The sequence below is a fragment of the Doryrhamphus excisus genome, linkage group LG16, assembly GCF_037039965.1.
Source record: "Doryrhamphus excisus strain RoL-2023G ecotype Guam linkage group LG16, RoL_Dexc_Guam_v1.1, whole genome shotgun sequence".
Lineage (NCBI taxonomy): Eukaryota > Metazoa > Chordata > Actinopteri > Syngnathiformes > Syngnathidae > Doryrhamphus > Doryrhamphus excisus.
Genome location: NC_136372.1, coordinates 1,222,670 through 1,243,352, shown reverse-complemented (window position 1 = coordinate 1,243,352; position 20,683 = coordinate 1,222,670). Strand labels below are relative to the sequence as shown.

Sequence of the window (20,683 nt, the reverse complement as noted above, 5' to 3'; positions counted from 1 at the left end):
GTCTCCTGTTCTTCAAGGCGGGGTTGTGGGACCAGGCGATGGAGGTCTACCTCATGCTGTGCCAAGAGAAGCACGTGCGGGCCATGTGGCTCCATCATGGCACCGTGCCCGCCTGCAGGGGCGTCTTGAGGGGCAAACATGCGACTTCTCCTGCCGTTACATAACCACCGAGCATTGGCGCCGGGCCCGAACCCGCACGCTCTCTCCGGGGCGGATTACACCCCCTGCAAGATGACAAGGCCCCCCGCCCCCCCTTCCAACCTCCTCCTTTTCTGCCATCTAATCACTTTGTCTGATAACTTTGATGAGATTTCTCGTGATGGATGCCGTATGTTACAGAGACGGACATCTCGCTGACATTCCAATTACATTTTCTCGCTGCCTGATCAACAAATCAAATTAGATTCTCTCCAGGAACGCCGCCGTGAGGAGCGCCATTTTGGGAAACAAACATGCTCAACGCTAGCACGCGAGTCCTCGTTATCCTGCCTTGATGTGTTAGCATGGAGCAGGGGAACCTCACAAGTCTACTAAGACTCTAACCTCCACCTGAGGACGCCTTGACATGGCCCCCCAACGCCACCACCAGCTTCACACCTCCAGGGACCCCTGCAAGAGTTTTATGGTTGTTCTTAGCTAATCACACCTCTAATAGCAGGAGAACATCAGCTAGGTGAATCTCCCCTCTGGGCCACAGCATAGAAACACCTCACATAGATCAGCGTGTCTTTAGGAGGGGAGAGAGAGGGAGGAGAGGCGGTGAATTAGTATTCCGAGCACAGGGAGGGAAACTGAGAGCGAGCATCCAGGAGAGGGAGACTAGGAAGGAGGAGGAACGAGGAGGAAGGAAGGAAGAAAGGAGGGAGGGAGCGCCGATCGAGAGAGGAGCCAAACAGACAAGGAAGGCAGAAACATTGGAGAAGACAGCAAACAGGAGAGCCGCCATCGTTTCTCTTCGCGAGCCCCACACAGCATCTCTATGGAGGCAGAGGCGCGTGCGTGAGGGTTGGCGGGAGGGAGGGAGGGAAGGGGGGGCGGCGGAATGCTGCTTTCTTTTTTCTAAACGTCGCGTCTGACGGGGGAGCCGAATCGGAACCAGGACCCGGCAAGCGGGAGGATCTCTGCCCGACATCACGGTAAGAAACCCTCACCTTTTCCCGCTGCTGCTGCTCGTGTACGTCGTGCACGTCGTGCACGCTGCACATCACGCGGCGTGTGCGCGCCTCCTTGCATGAATGTTTAATGTTTGGCGTCCATATTGCTTCCCGGGCGCGCGTGCGCGTCTTGGCAGCATCCGATGATGATGACGATGATGATGATGATGATGATTCAACTTTTGTTTATTAGACATAGCGTCCGCCAGACAAGGTGGAGGGGGAGGGGGGGCTCACAAGGCAAATCGACCGCCCCCCCTTCCCTTGCACCTCTCACGGCCACGCCCCTTCACCATCAGCTACCAAATATTCAGGCAGAAACACCTCAGCCTGGCGTGGAGGTCCACCAGTCCGGGAGCTCCACATAGATCTGCTGGTGAGCTGGCGTGTCCGTATAGAGATAGATGGCTTAGAGCGGCTCTCACGACTGGTTATTTACGACCGGCGTCTATTATGGGACACACTAAATAGACGCCATCGAGCAGGAGGCTGAGGCCCCGGCGAAGCTATTAACGTCCGGTCAATAGACATTAATATCCCCGCCTCCATCCCCAAAGAAGAACCTACACAAGACGTCGCCCCACGACCCGTGCCCCCATCCTCTTTAAACCTGTCAGGCTGCGGCCTGAGACAGGAAGTCATATAAAGGTCATGACCTCTATGCCTGATGAGCGCCGGACACCTTGTCCATTGATTAGGGACGCAAGCGTTTCACGTGGACGCAGACGCCTGACACGGCAAGCGTGAAACGGGCTTAAAGACTGAAAAGGGCTGTCGGTACGGACGACAGACAGAAGCAATTGAAAACAGATGAAACATCCCGTTAGGCAGAACCAATGGATTAGCACGCAACTCATTAGGATTGTTAGCCCGGAACAAAGACTTGGAGGCAATATGCTAGCTTTCACTGTGGATCAGCTTATTGATCCACAACATTCCGGTTGACAAAACAATAACTAGTTTTTGGATTCTTAGGTCTACATAATACAGTATATACACGCACATGGCCAATCGGCAGTCAAGTAGCGCCGGATGTACTTGCGCCATACATTGTATGAATGTAATGTAAACAAACATCTCATCTCCTTATGGGCTCCTAGGCTGGGAACATAAGTTATGAACAATAATAGCCGGAGCTCTTTGTTGATTAATTGTCAGACATTGGACGTTGAACCTTTAGTCTCCACTTTACCCCCCCACCCCCGTCTCCTCCATGATAAGCGGCGTAATGAGACGGTGACTTTGCTCGCCGCCGTCCATTCCCATTGTGACCTTAGCAGTCAGCTGGAGGCTCGGAGGCTCTCGGAGGCTATCGATCCCGAGCTGCGCGGCAGTCAATGGAGAGTCCGTGGGAGGGTTTTTTTTGTTGCTGCGTGTGCCGGTAGAGTGTACACAAAGGGGGGGGGGGGGTGAGTGTCCTGTATGCGCGTGCACGTGAGTGCTCACTGTGGCCAAGTGGTTAGCTCTTTTATCAGCCTGGCAACCATAGTCGGTAACCCGAGTGCGTGTTTTACGACAGACCTTGAACACCTCGACTATGAGGCAGGAGAACCGCATGAAGTCATTATTTATAACCTCAGCACATTGGAACTTTAAGAATGACTGGGAATGTCGGAGAAAGTGGAGAGGAAAACGTTGTGCTCTTTGATCGGATGCTCCATTATGAACAAGTGTATTGCACAACACGGCAGCAACAGAACCAATGTTGTAATAGTAGAGTACTACAAGTCTGTCCCGTACCAATTTGAGGCCACTTGGGTACTGGAAACCAGGCTAGCACCTGATCCAATTGGGATGTTCTTGGTCTGTCTTGAAGTGAACCAAATTGTGCTGCGTGGTGGAAACACCCCCTCAAAACAGTTCCTTTTGCCCCCCCTTGGTCCGTCTGGTCCATCCTGCTGGCCTTTGAGGCGGCGTCTCTTTGTGCCAGACAGCCATTGCTGGGATTGAGACCTCCTAGTTGAAAAGTCACTCAGACAGATTTACTGTCCTAATGGGGGGGAGCACACGGGCGGGGCTAGATGTTAGCAATATTGGATTCCGCACCCCCCCAATTTTGGATTCCACTGCACTGTCATGGCGGGATAAATAGACTTACAGTAAGTGCTTCTCCCTTAGACGGACGGAATGTCCTGACGTGACTGTCGACGGAGCGTCCGTTCAAGCCAGCAGGAGCGTTTCTTCGTTTGGATCTTGATCTGAACGAGACACGCCTAATGCGCTGATTGATTGATTGATGGATGAAGCCATGAAGAGCACTTTGCCGGGGAGCTGTCACTCAATGCAAAAAGATGGACGTCTCTTCCGAATGGCACGCGGCCCACGATCAATAGTCCTCGTTCGGTCCGACACGCTTGGAGACGTGGCTGCTCGTGTGGGGAGGTGAGCTGACCTCCCGCCATTGTTTTAGCCTTGATTTATTCCCATCAACGGCCTGGACATTATTTATTCCTTTTCTATTCCACTTGTCCTCGCTGGAGTCGCGGGGCGTGCTGGAGCCAATGCCAGCTGACTTTGGGCAAGAGGCAGAGTCCAGTCTGGACTGGTCTCCAGCCAGTCACAGACAAGCACTCGCACGCAGACTCCACACACAGATGTCCAATGGAGGTCCAAACCCAGACTCTTCTTCTCCCAGATCTCCTTGTAACAGCGCACCGAATCCATGACCCGTTATGTGAAACCCAGCACCGTCCCACATGGCCCCACCCAGTATTGTCCCACACGGCCCCACCCAGTGCCGTCCCACATGGCCCCACCCAGCGCCGTCCCACATGGCCCCACCCAGCGCCGTCCCATCTATCACTGTCCCACCTAGCACCGTCCCACACGGCCCCACCCAGCACCGTTGCGTCGCGTTGTGATCCAGCTCGTGTGTTGTGTACCTAATGAAGTGTCCTGCGAACAGTCGCTGGAGACGTTCAGGCTGTGAGAACATCGAGTTCTGACCCGCTTTTATTTCGACAGAATTAGTTCAAAAATAAAGCCGCTAAAGTTTCTTTTGGATGAAAGGAGAAGCTGCAGCACCAGGGCGTCAAACCCTCCACTAATTATAATTCTATGGAGCTGTTTTTTTTTCCCACGCCTAGCTCCATGTCCTTATTTTAGACTGAGCTTCTGTTCTTTTTCTTCTTCCAGGTGATGTCAGCGAGCTCGCGGAGAGATCTTCCAGGACCTTCATGCTGATTGGCGCTGAAGGCCCTCGGGACTAAACCAAGCTGCTTGTTTGCTCTTTAGCGACACCGCCAGATGCTAAAGGTTACACACACACTCCAGGCATTACACACTAAAACGCACACCACCCCACGGTCCACGACAGCCTTTGTGACATTAAGACAGATCATGAAATGTGTTAACTCGGGCTTTCCCCTCACACACACACACACAAGTGTAACTCCATTTTCTCCTGTAGTCAGCGCTCCTTTTCCATTTTGGAACCTTCAAATGTTCTCGTGTTGTTATCTCACAAGCACACACCTTCTCTTCTTACCGCTTTTACACTAAAAAACTACCTGTGGCTGGCATTGAGTGCAATGGCATTTCAAAATAAAAGTCAGTAAGTGTAGTACAGCACCCCTCCCCGTAGAAGGCCTCAGCCGAACCTTCAATTAGAAGATCACAGGAGACCTTCAAAGGAGGAGAACATCTCAGCTCAATATTCTGGTAGAACATCCATATAGAATGTCTCAACAGAACAGAACTTGCAAGTGGAGCATCTACAGTCTTCCAATAAAAGATTGAGGGAAAAATTTCCAGTCCTGCAACTGAGCAGATCATCTCCCAGAAGAACATCTAAGCACAAACTCCCAATAGAACATCCTGGTAGAACCTCCCAGTACAACAAACATCTCAGCGGTGGTTTTGTCATGCTCCTGTTGTGTTCTTCTCCAACTGTGTGTGTAGAAGCAGGCAAAGTGAGTCGGGCGTGTCCCTCTGTTCTCCATGGATCCGTCCTTCCGGTCCACGTGATCCAGCCCGAGCCTCCACAGTGAGCCGAGCCTCTTCGCTCCACTTCCCGAGGACGGGCGGCGAGGGCTGCGCTGCGATTGTCGAGAGTGCGGGCGAGAGTGCGATGCAGATTGGAAGATGTCGGGCGACTGGGATGAAGACCTGTGCAAGAAGGCGCTGATGTTGGTGGAGGAGCTCTGCTTCAACTCGCCGCGCGGACACAGCCAGAGCGAACTGTGCCAGGAGTTCAGCTACCTGTTGAGAGGACGCAACAGACAGCTGGATGCAGGTACGTCTTCCTGTCACTGTGGACTTCCTCCGCCGCCAAGGGTAGCTGCAAGACCTGCTGGGGGTGAAGGTCAAGGAAAGACCTGTTGAGGTTTTGCCAGGGTAACCACTGCACACTGACCCGGGTACTGAACTCTAAAGTTGACGTGTCGGTACTGAATCGTCCATCCATCCATTTTCTTCCGCTTATCCCGGTCGGGGGCCGTGGGAGGGAAGCTCAGGCTTCCCCGAATCTGGCCACTTCCACCAGTTCCACCGGGAGGACACCAAGGTGTTCCCAGGCCGGCTGTGAGACGTAGTTCCTTTTTATTGGCTGTTTGGCGTTTGAATCCAAAGAGGCGGGGCTTGGCAATTCAGTAATCAAAAGGACTCATTCTGCTGGGTATTCGGTGTAATTATGGATATTCATGATGCGTATTGAAGGACATGTGAAGTATCCTTATGAAGAAGCACCTTAATGGTGTTTGTTGGAGGCACAATGCAGCAGATGTTTATGATTATATACGTCAACGCTAGGAACATTAGCATTGGACGCTGAAGGTACGAGAAGATGAATGTTGAAAAGACCAGAAAACATGAAATATTCATCCTCGTATCTCCACTTTTTTTACGAGCCCCCAAAGAGTCTTGCTAGCAACTCGGGATTGTTTACGCTGATGGATTCCACATTTGGGACCAATCAGAGTAGGCGGCCATTGTTTGACTTCCCCCGAAGCGACTCCAGCGCCGTTATGCAGATTAGCGTGGAGATGCACGGCGGCTCAGCGTAGATTAGCCTGGATTGGCTGCGTGATGCCTTGGGAGATTTGGACCAGCACGTAACGAAATGTCATGCCGTGGTTCCAGGCGTCCACCCCCCCCCTTTGTTCCACGGCTTTGTGTCGGAAGACTGGGAGGCCTCTCGGGACCGGGATGGCCGTGAGCTGCCAGTGAAAGGCTTGTGTAAGCAGCAGGGGCGGCTTTGACGCGCAGCGACTCCCGGCGGGCTCGAATCAAGAAGTGATTGACAGGAAGTGTCGTCAGAGGCCTCCGGTGTCACGTCCCAGTGGGAACCCGTATTTCCATACGTGCTTTAGCTACCTGAACCATGACTTTCTGGAGGAACGTATGTCAGTAAATGGTGTTTTAAGTGGTAGAAAATGAATGTTTGTCTTTATGTGCCCTGTGATTGGCTGGCCACCAGTCCAGGGTGTACCCCCCTCTTGCCCTAAGACAGCTGGGATAGGCTCCAGCACCCCTGCGACCCTTGTGAGGAAAAAGCGGTAGAAAATGAATGAATGAATGAATGATTTTCATTTTCATTCACGTACCCTCTATGACAACTGGTGTGCCCTTAGGGCATACGGGTACCCCACTTTGGGAACCTACCCTACTGGTATTGGATGTTGATAACCATCTCTTCTCGACGCCTGCAGTGTTGAAATGACTTGAAAATGTTTATGCGGTCCCGGCCTCAACCTTCCCCTCACTGGCCTTTGATCATCTGGCAGAATCGTGTCCGTGGACAAATGGAGGCGAGCGGTCCGTCCTGACAGGCCCGGCACACGTTTGATCACAAGCGAGCGTTATCGCTGCTTCCTGATGTGTCGGCCGCTACATCTCAGCCTGCTCGTGTTGGTTTTTTTTTTCCTCCCTTCTCGCCGATCGATACATGAACCTTTCCCATGGCCAAGCTCCGCCCCCTGCCAGGCTTGGCCCTAAATCACGGCTTGTCTCTCCTTGGCGCACGCCACACCGCTTGCATCGACTTCATCTTCCTCCTCGGGCCAAATGAAAAGGAGAAATGGATCCAGTCAGCGCTACGTGTCCGCTTCCACACGTGCAACAATCTGTCTCTCAGCCGCCTCCTTTTGTCTCCTTGCGTCCGCCTGTTCCTGATATTCCTGATATCGCCTCACCTGACCTCCACACTCGCCTTTCCTACGCCTTCCAAAACGAACTAATCATCCTCCAAACTCCGCTTACCCCCCCCCCTCACCCCCTCGCCGGTGATATCTGAGGAACAAGTGCTGATTAATGACATACACAGACCGATGAATAATTCACTGGAGGGGAGGGGCGGGAGGCCAGCCTGGCGGCATCATGGGAAAAGGACTAAACAGCCAGGAATGAGGCGTCTTTAGAGGAGCACGGCGACGCTTTGGGGGGGGGGGATGATACAGTTGAAGGACATGCTTCCTTAAATCCATAGGAATTCTCTCCATCACTTGACAAGGTTCCTTCCAGCTTTACTGGGACAAACTCCATGGAACATCTTGAAAGAGAAGACGACCTTGAGATGTGAAAATGTTTTTTCTTTTAACTCACAACCACCTTTGCTAACTTCAACTTGGGATGTTCTTACCAAAATGAATAGGAATTTTTGGAAAAAGGCTACCTGATGATGTCTTCTTGTTTTTGCTGCCTGCAGAGATCTCCGTCAGTCTGCTGTCCGTCATCGTCACCTTCTGCGGCATTGTCCTCCTCTCCGTGTCTCTCTTCGTCTCCTGGAAGCTGTGCTGGTTGCCATGGCGAGACAAAGAGGGCGGCGGCCTCAGCCTGACCTCTGGCTTGCTCCCCGGGAGCGCCGGCGTGGGGGGTTTGGGCGGCGCCGGCGCACCGTCCTTCCTACCCCCGCTGCTGCAGAGGAAGGAGGGCCACTCGTCCTCTTCGCTGTACCCCTCCCTCGGCCAGCAGGGGCAGCATCACCCCCACTTCTCTGACCTGGTGGGGCTGGAGAGGGGGGACGCTGGGGGAGTGGTCGGGGGCCCACACGAGACCCAGGAGCACTCGTACCTGGACATGGACTCGTACCCAAACAATGCTGGTGAGACCAAAACACACGCTCGCATTGAGAAGCGCTGTCCATGGTGCTGATCTCAATTCATTGCTTTTTTCAGCAGTATGAACACAAAATTAGGCACATCTGCACTACACCTCACAATATTTACTATAATACAATTATTATTTATTATTATTTATTAGGTACACTTAAATTTACAGTGATGTCAGTTTTAAAGTCTTAAGGTGGAATATTTTACAGTATTATGCCGCAAACAATTTGGACCACAAAAGTGTAAGCAAAAAAGTTTCTTCTGGGCGTCCCTTTGGGGACTTTAAATATGGATTTAACTCCCTTTGCTAGCCTAGCTAATATCCTGTTAGCCTGGCTAGCTTCCATTTTGTTGTGCAGTTGCTGAGTTTCTAATTCCCAACATTTTCCCGATGCGTGTGTTTAATGGTGTTTGTGGGTTCGGCTCATTCTATCAGCCATTGTACATTAGTGTGTACCTAATGAAGTGGCCAACGGGTGAGTACTATAAATACTCAGCCCAGTGCAGCACTGCTGTCTACACCACGGTGGGGAGTGGGGAGTGGGGACGGGGGCTGGGGTGCGTGTGTTGATGCTCCCGCTGGTCCTATTAAAAGATAACAAATCACCGCCTGCTTTTAGGATGTTTTCATGTCAGCAGACACTGATGACGATGTTGCTGCAGACACAAAGTGTTTATCATCCTCCTTCACATTTGCACCGCTTTGCTCTTTCTGACTTTTAAGTCTGTTAAATCAATGCCGTCAATGACTCCGTCCTGCAATAAATAACTCCCAGCCACTGGCGCCACATCCCTTATTGCTAGTCATTAAAGCCTCTCCTCCTTCTTCTTCTTCTTCTTCTTCTTCTTCCTTTTCTGCAATTTGCAACTCTACTAGGAACCCTGAAGCTGAGCCAGACGTCTCCAGATGTCCCCAACTCGGAGGGGGGCGCGCAACCCCATAAAGACCTGCCCAACGCCTTGTCTCAGCAGCAGGTCACCTCCAGGTCAGTGTGCATCACCGTCACCTCAGCTCATTACTGGAAATGTGACTGGGGGGCTGGGGGGGGGGTAATAAGTCACATTGTTGCATCATCAGTCACTGCAAGGACCAGGCTTTTTATTCAGCACCTTGCTCCTTAAAACTACTACAACAAATACTTGATGCTGGCGTGGGCCCCGCCCAACTCACTTACTTACATCTCAACCCCAACCTACCACCCCCTCTATGTTGTAATAATGATATAACTATTTTATTACACAGCCTTTTCATCAGTACAGTCATTAGCCTTCCACCAGCCAGCTGATGATTGGCTGGCAGACGTCACATGGTTCCTTACATTGATTGGTGGTCTCCATTTTCACAAGACAATGTTTCTTTCCTTACAGCAGGTTCAAGTAATGGTTTAGTTGCAAACTGTAAAAGTGTTTTTGTGCATTTGGGGGCTCATGCCAAGAAAACAGGCTTCAATAATCTGAGGTAAAGTGCACATAGTGTGGATAAAAATAGTGAAGAGCCCCTCATGGTACGCGCCGGATGAGCTGTCACTTCCTGTCTCACGAAGCTGCTGAATCACCGAGCGTGGTCCTTTTCTCCTTCTTCTTTTTCATCTCGACTTAATATTCCGCGTTCAGGCCCAAGCCCATGACTCATCAGCTCTCCAGCCCCGACTTCCACGGCGAGGAGAAGGAGCAGGTGACCAGCATCGGACAGATCAAGCCGGAGCTGTACCGCCCCAAAGGCGACCAGGGCGAGGGCAAGCAGGGCGGCGACTGCGGCAAGATCAGCTTCCTGGTGCGCTACGCCTTCAAGTGAGCCAAACCTTCTTTAAGTTGCTTGTGGGAAGACTCGTTGTGTCGAGCGCCAAGTGAAGCCTTTCGAAAGGACGAATAGCATGTTGTAGTTGGGGGTGGCGTGCAGCTGTTCTGCCGTCTCCAATATTTTGCTAACCTTATTTAGCCCCACGAAAGGCTCGGAGCTATGATGCAGTGGCGCTGCCAAAGTGGGTGGTTTTAAAAACGAAGTAGATGCCAAGGAGGGGGCGGCGGCAGAGAGATCCCCGCCGTCCATTCCGCTTTGCTCTGTTGGCGATCCGTGCTGGCGTGCTGGCAGCGGGGCGACACGTTGAAGCATTGCTGCGGCCCAATGTGCTGATGGTCCGAAAAGTAAAAGCCGCCGTATGAATTATAAATGCTGAGTCACTTTAAAGTGCAAGACACAGTGAGAATTAGCGAGGGAGCGCCACGGCGCCGACGAAAAGCATTCATGTGTCCCATTTATCAGGATTTATTATCTGGCGCTTTGTTGTGCTGGAGCAGAAATCATGTTAGCCACAACAGCTCGGGGGCCGATTGGTGCCAGACGTCCAGCATGTGTGTGAGCGCTAGCATGTTGTTAACGTGTGATAACGCGGACGGACCCTGCTGTTTGGAGGTCCGTCGTCACTACAACAAAGTCAATCTTCCTTCCTGTCGTCCTCCCGGGAATAACAATTGTGTCGGCGAGCCAGTTAAAAGCTGACACATTGTCCGCGTGGGAATAGCGGCTCGCTCGCAGGAGGGCCCAGCTTCCCGCCTATGACGTGACATCATTGTTGGCGTCCTTGTATTGCGTCCTGGGCTCAGACACGAGCAGCATTTGAAAACAGATGCATTATATACACGGGGAGATCATGTAAACTCCACACGGAGATGGCCCAGGGTGGAATTGAACTCGGGCCTCCTAGCTGTGAGGTCTGCGTACTAACTCATTTGTGGCTTATTTTTATACATAAATGCTCTACATTAACTTTGGACCTTTCAAAAAATATATTTTATTACAAAAATATGTAATTATTATTTTTTTTTATTTTATATTTGACATTTTTCATAAGAAAATTTAAAAATAATTATGCTTTATTCATATTTTTCTCCAAAAATATATATTTTAATTTTGACCAAAATCCCCAAATCTGTGGGGTCGTATATGCTGAATCAAGATCCACCGTGGGATAAACTGGAATCTGTGACGTCGTTCCCTCAAACTCCACACAGAGATGGCTGAGGGTGGAATTGAACTCGGGTCTCCTAGCTGTGAGGTCTGCGTGCTAACTCATTTGTGGCTTATTTTTAAACATAAATGCTCTACATTTTACTCGGATTATTGATAAATTATTACAGACTTTGGGCCTTTTAAAAAAGTATTTTATTACAAAAAATATATAATTATTATTTCTTAATTTTTTATATTTGACATTTTTCATAAGAAAATTTTAAAATAATTATGCTTTATTCATATTTTTCTCCAAAAATATATATTTTTATTTTGACCAAAATCCCCAAACGTGTGGGGTCGTATATGCTGAATCAAGATCCACCGTAGGATAAACTGGAATCTGTGACGTCATTCCCTGAAATAGCAGGAAATGTCATTTCCTGCTGACGCATGGCCGTGCATCATCTCCGGAATTGCGTGGGATGGCAGCCCTCTCATCTCCCTGATTGGCTGTGATGGCGAGGTGAGCACGTGCGCCAATCGGCCGCAGTGGCGTTTCGACAAGCCCGTGCGAAGCGTCACCTCGCACCCCCGCCCCACCCCCTCACCCCCACTCCCCAGTGGCTAATGAAGTGCTGACACGGCGGCTAACAAGCGGCGACGCGGCCTAACGAGGCCTGATTAGAAGCCCTGGGGGCCGCCTTGTAATTAAATACATAACAAACGACATGTGAGAGACGGAACGACACGTGTGTGTGTGTGTGTGTGTGTGTGTGTGCGTGTGCGTGTGTGGCTGCACAACAAAGACATAAGAAGATGAATGTTTCTAAGTAGATAATATCTTCTTATATGCTAATAATGATGAAGGCTTCAGTTTGCTCGGATCGCATGAACACCTCCTGTTGTTGATAAGCCGCTCTGTGTGCACGTACACACACACACACACACACACACACACTGCACTATTCTGGTTCATCTTTGCCCCCGAGACCTCCCACATGATTGTTCATGTTCGTGTACGCTCCTCATCCAGGTGTGTGCGTGTGCCCGTGTGGGCTGATCCCGTCTGCTCCTGGAGGCGTATTGGCGGAAACATGTGTGACCTTTGAACTTTTCTCACATTCCATATGTGTGTGTGTTTCTCAGCACGGAGCAGTTGGTGGTGAAAATTCTCAAAGCGTTGGATCTTCCCGCCAAGGACGCCAACGGCTTCTCCGACCCATACGTGAAGATCTACCTGCTGCCCGACAGGAAGAAGAAGTTCCAGACCAAGGTAGACGCCGCGTCCTTGTGATTGCGATGTTCCCGGGGATTGGTTAATGTGCTGCACAGAGCCAGTTGTCCATCTGCATATTGTGAACATGAAATGAACAGATTATTAATGAGGTATATTTTTAGGCATTACACTCATAAAGCTAAGATATGGATTTTTCTTTTGTTGAAGTTTGGACACCCCTGGACTAAAAGGTGACAATGACTTCCTGTGTGTGTGTGTGTGTGCGTGCGTGTGAATGTGAGGGCGTTTAGTCGATGTGTCTTCTCCACGCTCCGGTTTCGCGTAGCGCAGCTCCATCCGCCTGATGTTAGCGCCGGCTGCTAACGGGAGATCACGAAGCTCTAATAAGCCTGAGTGGCGGATCCACTCACGCTGGATTTAGTCGACTGAGATGCTGGTGGGCGGCGTGCGCATCCAACGCTTACATTCCTCCGGCGAATACAAAACCCCAGTACAGAAGTGTGAAGATCTCTTTTTACTACGCTCAGCTTTTCAACGTGGTCTTTGTGCGTTTTGTGAGACTTGCAGTGTACTGTACTTCTGTCAAGAAGTACTTATCTTAGTATACTTACCAGAGATGACGAAACATGTTGATGACCACTATCGAACTGACAGAAACGTGGCTGCCAATTCCCGCATCTCGGAAAGCGTCACGCTCAAGCCATCGCCGCCCTACCGACGTCGTACTTGCATTGGAACGCACCGGCGCCACTGCAAAGGCAGCAGATGTCCCCGGGTGGGCGTGAGACGGAGACGACAGATGCGAGAGGCAGCGAGCAGGACTGAAATCAAAAAGTCCTCCCGTGGCGTTTGTGGGAGCCAGGATGTGAAATTTTGGATGAGTTCAATTGGATTCTTCATCCCGCAGGAAAGAGGGTGAAATTTAATTTTCCACTCTGCGGCCGAGCATAAAGGTTAATTATCTTTCTCAAGGACGTACGACCTCTCCACTAATCAAGCGGCACATGATTCATCCGCGCCGTCCTGTCTGAGAGACTCCGTGACGCACGCTGCTGTCCTTTTCACGCTCATTTATATTCACCAATAATATGGGACTTCATCAATAACATTGATGAACAATCATCAACTGATGATGAGGTAATATTGTCCGATATCGGCATAAAAATGAGATTTCGGTTCATAGGAGTATCGGCTTTTGTGCTGATAAGTTTTGCCTGCAGATAGTAAATATGCAATTTGCATGAATTATTAACTAATAAAACTAATTAACTAATACTGACTGGCTTAGCCCAGTTTATAATTTCACTGATTATATTATTATAACATTATTCCAGCCATTGATTGATTGTATTGTTGCCAGCATTATTACATTCATTCGCTGTTGATGCTGGAGCCTATCCCAGCTGTCTTCAGGCAAGAGGCGGGGTCCACCCTGGACTGGTGGCCAGCCAATCACAGGGCACATATAGACAAACAACCATTCACACTCACATTCATACCTATGGACAATTTGGAGTCGCTAATTAACCTAGCATGTTTTTGGAATGTGGGAGGAAACCGGAGTACCCGGAGAAAACCCACGCATGCACGGGGAGAACATGCAAACTCCACACAGAGATGGCCGAGGGTGGAATTGAACCTGCGTCTAGCATTATTAGATTGGATTCTTATTTGTGAACGTACGTAAGCTTAAGCTAGGAGAGCGTTATTTCACAACATGCATGAGATGCATTCAGTGACATCGCAGTAAAAACGAGTTTGAGGGAAGAGCTGCTGGCTATATCGATATCGGTAATGGAGTGCTGACAATACTGGTAAAAAGGCAAATATCGAGATATCGAGCATGGTGTGTCAGTGACAAGCAAGCATTACTTTTGCATGGCCTGCCTTGGCGCTCATTAGCGTGTGTACCTAATGAAATGTCCTGGGGGTTTGCGGTGTTGTTCCACTGTCAAGATGACAAATGTTCGCTAAAGGGCCTTTCCGGCAGTCAGTTGGGGGGCCGGATATTTGGGGATGAAGTACGTGACGCGGAAGTGTTCAGCGGCGGGATAGCAGCTGGAGAGGAACCAAGCGGCGACAAGATAAGAAGGAAGAATCAGTGAACATGTCACAGGGATAAATAGCTTCACTGGAAACGAGGCAATTGTGCGACCTTGTGTGTGCTGCGTGCTACAACCATCAGCGCTTCTCCTTTTTTTAACGCTTGGAGCCAGACTCAAAGTTCTTGTTCCCCCACCAGGTCCACAGAAAGACCCTCAACCCGGTCTTCAACGAGACGTTCCAGTTCGGCGTGCCGCTGAATGAGCTACATTCCAGGAAGCTGCACTTCTCCGTGTACGACTTTGACCGCTTCTCCAGACACGACCTGATCGGGCAGGTGGTGGTGGACAACCTGCTGGACTTCAGCGAGGGCAGCGGGGACAAGCCGGTCTGGAGGGACATCGTGGAGGGCACTGCGGTGAGACGACACTCCATGCCTTTTGCCGCGCTGAAAATGACTCGACACACATCCACTGTTGTCGAAACGGCAACACAAGTGAGTAGCACGAGTGCTGCCGGCAGCGGGAAGCTGTGGTTTCCAACGGAAACATGAATTCCAACATAACACTGTGACTTTCTTCGTGGTGGTAGTGCGTCAATGCAGTGCGTTGAGGGAATTCCATCATGGTCTGGGGCTGCACGAGTGCTCCCAGTACTGAGATGTCGTTCATTGAGGGAAACGGACACCGCCTCGGTGGTGGTAACGTCGTTGTCTGGGGCGTAACGAGTGCTGTCAGCTCTGAGGAGCTGCGGTGCATTGAGAGGAACATGAATTTGAACATTCTGATGCGCTACCGCCTTAGCGGTAATTACATCAGGGCCAGGGTTGCACGAGTGCTGTCCTCACTGAGGAGCTGTGGTGCATTGAGAGGAACATGAATTCGAACATTCTGATGCGCTACCGCCTTAGCGGTAATAACATCAGGGCCAGGGTTGCACAAGTGCTGTCAACACTGGGGAGCTGCGGTGCATGAATCCCAGCATTGTTTTGCTTTAATTGGACCCAGTCTTTGTTGGGTACAAGTGGAGTGTTTACATGATGAAATGCTAAAAGTGTGAAATTGAAGATAATATTTTATTCCTGGTGTCTGCTGGATGAGTTTGGTGCTTAAAAAGGACACGTTTCATATTTCATATTTCATATTTACATATGGGCTATTGATCAGCATTCTAACATCAGAGCGGGACTGAGTGCTGCACTTCTCCCCGTCATGCTGAAGTGTAAAGAGTGAACATTGTGCAGCTTTTGATGCGTCTTATTGGAGGACTCATCAATGCGCTAATTGCACCTCCAGCATGTAAGACCATTGCAGAAGGCGCAGGAAGAAGAAAAGAGGCCATTAAGGCGAGCAGGAAGTAGATTGAAATGAAATATTCATATCAGGCCAACGAGACAACTTGTCTGATTTATTAAATAACTTCAAAGCCTCTTGGAGGAAGTATTGATCACGCCGTCATGTGACATGCGTGTCATTATGGCGGCACGAGGAGAGGCACGAAAAGACGGATGGGTTGTCGTCGTCGCCTCCGCTTAACGCTTTCCTCGCCTGCAGGGGGCGGCGACAGATTGGGACATGATTTATTTACAGTGACGTCCCTTCTGTCCAAACACATGACACATTTACCCCCCCACCCCCCACCCCACAACACCGAACCCCGCCGCCACCTCCTCGCCTGCTGCTACATGTGCTGTTCTTTTCTGGGTCTTACCTCCACCCTATTCATAGTCTCCTCCATCTTGTGTCCGCCCACAGGAGAAGGCCGACCTCGGGGAGCTCAACTTCTCTTTGTGTTACCTGCCCACTGCCGGAAGACTCACGGCCACCGTCATCAAGGCCACCAACCTGAAAGCCATGGACCTGACCGGGTTCTCAGGTAAAGGACTAACACAGACCTACATGGACCTGACTGGGTTCTCAGGTAAAGGACTAACACAGACCTACAAGGACCTGACTGGGTTCTGAGGTAAAGGACTAACGCAGACCTACAAGGACTAACATGGACCTGACTGGGTTCTCAGGTAAAGGACTAACGCAGACCTACAAGGTCTAACATGGACCTGACTGGGTTCTCAGGTAAAGGACTAACGCAGACCTACAAGGACTAACATGGACCTGACTGGGTTCTCAGGTAAAGGACTAACACAGAGGAATAAAGGACAAATAAAGACCTGACTGGGTTGTAGGTAAAAGACAAACTGGGTGATGCTGTGACGGTTTTGTAACGATGGTCCAGTCTAGGATGAAGTCCTGACCAAGCAGGAGACCAACGAATACGAGAGTCAACATTTTAACGTCAGCTTTAAAGGCTTGTTGGGCAAACAAAAGCGCCGCCATCCCTGACAGCAGCGGCGTTGTCCTCTCGGAATAGACCAGATCATAGACCCACACGTCTGATTGCCAGCACCACCTCGACAGTGCGAGACAGACGCTTGAGAATTCGAGCGCCAGAAAAAAGATGGAGGCGTGGGTGGGCGGGTGCGTGTTTCCTGCGGCTGAATGAATAACAAGAAAGCCATTCCACCTGCCGTCTTTATCCGGCGTTCCCAAGGTGACTTGCCGCTGAAGTGTCACAGACTGAAACCCGTCTCTCTGTCCGTCCCGTAGACCCGTACGTGAAGGCCTCCCTGATCTGTGACGGTCGCCGGCTGAAGAAGAGGAAGACGTCCATCAAGAAGAACACGCTGAATCCCACCTACAACGAGGCGCTGGTGTTTGACATTCCCAACGAGAACATCGAGAGCGTGTCCATCATCATCGCCGTCATGGACTACGACTGGTGAGGACAGTGATGCGTTCACTTGCATCACCACCTCCTGTATCTTCTGTTGGGATGAAACGATGCAGCTTCTCCCTCAGCTGCTGTACTCAAACTTGATAAATGAGCCTCACCGCCTGGTTTTCATCCTCTCTCTCCCTGCCCTCCTCCGGTCAGCATCGGCCATAACGAGGTGATCGGCATGTGTCGCGTGGGCAGCGACGCTGACGGCCCGGGGAGGGAGCACTGGGCCGCCATGTTGGCCAATCCACGCAAACCAATAGAGCACTGGCATCAGCTGGTGGAGGTAACGTACACGTGTTTACATCCGTTTTTTATCGTGGTGTGTTTTTGGCTAGCAGAGATGGAGGACGTTGCAGAGGCTTTTCAGCTCCGGTGCAGCTGCTCGCTGGCAGGAGGGTGAAGGTGGAGGGTTAGGTTATTGTTTAAGTGTCCACATTGCTCACGCTGCCTGCAGCAGATACATTATGTTCGCATAAATATACCATAGCTGCTGTGCTAGCATAAAACATCCTGCCAGCGGGTCACGCGGGTCGGTACATTAGCATGTATGCATGCACGGGAGGGGGATTGAAGCATTCGCCAAAGTACGTCCGCCACCTCCGCTCCTGTAGGTGGCGCCGTGCTCCCTTTTAGCCTTTTTTTGCTTGACTTATTATTATTATTATTATTATTATGACTTATTTCCTCAAATAGAAGACCCCCCCCTCTAATGGACTCTGTGTGTTGTCCACTTGAACAAATCGACCGCTGAGGCTTTGGGACTGTTGCTAACCAAAACAGCAGGACATAGCGAGGGAACGTAAACAGTTCATTTAAGTGACAGGTTTTACTTCATGGAGTAAACGAGTTCCCTGTGCGGTATTAAAAATCATCTGGCATTATGTGGAGTCGGCGTTTTTGATTCCAGTAGAATTCCACTCAATGTGAACGCCGTTACTTCCACTTCATCAAATCAAAGAAACATCACCGGCCACCATAAGAGACGATGTTATGTCACAAGATATGTAAATAAGGTAGCTAACCTAGCTAACGGTGATGTGTTTTCGGTGTAAAGACAAATGTATCGTTGTACCACCAGGTCTGCTTCCACTAGAGAGCATTTGCATATTTATGTGGTAAAATTGCTGCTAACTTCCTGTAATGACCCCCTTGCAACATGAACACCGTTAATAGGTTCCTAGCCTACATTTGCAACGATTCATACTTGTGTACAAGGGTAGCTCGGTTAGCGTACGCCCTGGTGTACGCATGTGTTTTTTTGATTAACGTTGAAAATGTACGCCAAAATGTTCAGTTTATTTTGATGATGTCATCAGCGGTCGACTGTGTAGTTCTTTGCTAAGTAGAACAGTTATACCGCCAGTCTCCAAATGTTCGCACAAAAAATATTTTTATAGTTTTGCATGCGGAAAAGATGTAAACAAAATGTAAACAAATAATGACCGGAAGAGATAATGAACACATTAAGGTTACTTACACCACCTTCATGTTTTGCTATGAGTTATTTCTTGAATTCACGTTTCTTTCTCACCTTATTTATCAAACTCGTTTGATGTTAACGTCTTTGCCTTTTTGGGACGAATGAATTGGATTTGCATGATGTCTTTGGCTTGGGTGAGAGTCGGACCTTTTTGAATGGGTTAACGATGCTAACCATGGAACCACTGTCTGTGCTTTTGGGGAGGGAAAGACCCACTGGGATCCAATATGATTGAAATGAGCCGGACGGGGCCCCTTTAAGAAGACAATACTCTAACACCTTTTAAACCTTTTCTCTCCGCAGGAAAAAGCAATTGGAACGTTTGTGTCAAAGGGCGAGGCGTCGCCGTCCTCCAAGCCGCACATCGTGGTGGACAGTCCTCACTCCGATTAAAGCTGTGAGTTTGACATCTTTTATTTTTTTCTCGTTTATCCGCCAGCCTGCCATCTTCGATGTTTTGTCTCGTGCGTCTCGGGGACAAACGCTCGCCGCCACAGATGCTTTCTAGTCAAAAACGCGCCAGGAAACGGGTCAAGTGTGTAAAAGCTGGACCCGACAGCGAGCGTGTGTGCGAAGACGAAGCTGTCAGATGCGGGCGCTCTAAGGCCTTATGCAACCACTCCCTCACCCCCGTCCAGTCGGGAGACTAATTCCTCTTTATTTCCTCTGTCCTCAGGTCTTGTCTCCGCCTTCGGAATTTTCTTTTCTCTCCTCCCATCTGTGAATAAATCTTTCCATCAAAGAGAGACTCGCAGACATTCAGGACGAAACAACATCTTTGTCGCATTTCAAGCGGTAGCTGCTCCAAACACTTTGCTGTGCGTGCGTAGTCGGCGTGTAGTATTTGATGTAGGAGGAGCGTGACGTGAGACGCTGTCCAAAAAAAAAAAAGAAAGCCATCATCCAGCGATCACTTGACGCGGGACCAAAGCTTCACTGTCAAGAAGAAGATGTGCATACTTTTCGTTAGGGTACAGCGTGAGCTGTACCGGATCACACACGTTAGTACGTAGCGGGACGACTTGCCCGCGATGGACCGTGGACGCCGTCCTCCCAGGGCTTATTCACCCGCCGCTGTCCTCCCGAAGGAAGGACGTGCGCGCTGGTCTTCATTGATGTCAGAGGAGCCGCAAAGTGAGCACGGACTTACTCGGCCTGAGCATGTTACCTTCAAATGTGTCCGTCTTCCTCACGCTTCCTGTGCCCGTCCTCTTCTTTTGCTCCGAGACATCCAAGGATGAGAGACACAAAACTGTTGGATTCTTCCCGATTCCCTTCCTGATCTCGTCAGGTTTCACTTTCCCCCATCATGCTTCGGATTGAAGTCGGCTGAAGCGGGACGCACACGTCTGTCTTGCTTTGATCAGCGTGTTTTTGTATTTCTGTGTGTGTGTGTGTGTGTGTGCGTGTGTGCGTCCTGGTGACCTTGTGTGTTTCTGTGCTCATCACCCGACTCCCCCCCACCCATTCCCCTCTCTCCCAAACCCTCCCCATGTGTGAGTTTCATGAGGAGCCACATATCTGTGTGAATGTTCCGTGTTGTTGTGTCTCTCGGCGCCAGACGAGAGATGTTTACGTGGCTGCAACACGTCCTTGAAGGCTCCTGTTCGGGTTTTATGCCGCCGCTTCCGATACCATCATCCGTGAGTCAAACGGGGATCACATAAGACGACTATAAAAAGTTACGAACCGCTTGCGATTGGCGCTGAAGAGCATCTATCGGCGTATGCCCGTCACTTGCTTCACAGACATCAGCTTCCACTGATCAGTGGCCGATCGATCGGAGCATGCCCACTCTCGTGGGGGGGGGGGGCAGCTAGTTTATAGTATCAGCTTTGTGACTTGGGGGACGCCCTAGCGAGCTGAATATCCACCCGTCACTTTGGGACCCACTGAGAGGGTTAAAGACGAGATCGAACACGCACCGAAATATCATTCTTCTTTTCCGCTGACACGGCTTCATCTGCAAAAGTGTTGGGACACATTGAT

At 50.2% G+C, this 20,683-nt stretch overlaps 1 protein-coding gene across 3 annotated transcripts; it reads left to right on the top strand.

Annotated features, from left to right (window-relative positions):
* Positions 1-17: 17 nt before the first annotated feature.
* Positions 18-19,589, top strand: syt3 (synaptotagmin III). 3 transcript variants are annotated; one of them, XM_058048486.2, is made up of 13 exons: positions 18-1,136; positions 4,290-4,409; positions 5,061-5,388; positions 7,798-8,193; positions 9,078-9,186; positions 9,815-9,991; positions 12,300-12,426; positions 14,633-14,851; positions 16,188-16,308; positions 17,040-17,211; positions 17,368-17,497; positions 18,998-19,091; positions 19,371-19,589. In XM_058048486.2, the coding sequence occupies exons 3-12, from the start codon at positions 5,238-5,240 to the stop codon at positions 19,085-19,087; spliced, it is 1,692 nt and encodes a 563-aa protein (XP_057904469.1). In that variant the 5' UTR covers positions 18-1,136; positions 4,290-4,409; positions 5,061-5,237; the 3' UTR covers positions 19,088-19,091; positions 19,371-19,589. The 3 variants fall into 3 exon arrangements, with proteins under 3 accessions (XP_057904469.1, XP_057904468.1, XP_078653263.1); XM_058048485.2 differs by having other exon boundaries at positions 5,058-5,388; XM_078797137.1 differs by having other exon boundaries at positions 5,055-5,388.
* Positions 19,590-20,683: the final 1,094 nt, after the last annotated feature.

Coding starts and splice junctions, on each gene's coding strand:
- syt3 (XM_058048486.2), top strand. CDS start 5,238: ATGTCGGGCGACTGGGATGAAGACCTGTGCAAGAAGGCGCTGATGTTG. Junction 5,389..7,797: donor CAACAGACAGCTGGATGCAG/GTACGTCTTCCT, acceptor TGCTGCCTGCAG/AGATCTCCGTCAGTCTGCTG. Junction 17,498..18,997: donor ACTGGCATCAGCTGGTGGAG/GTAACGTACACG, acceptor TTCTCTCCGCAG/GAAAAAGCAATTGGAACGTT.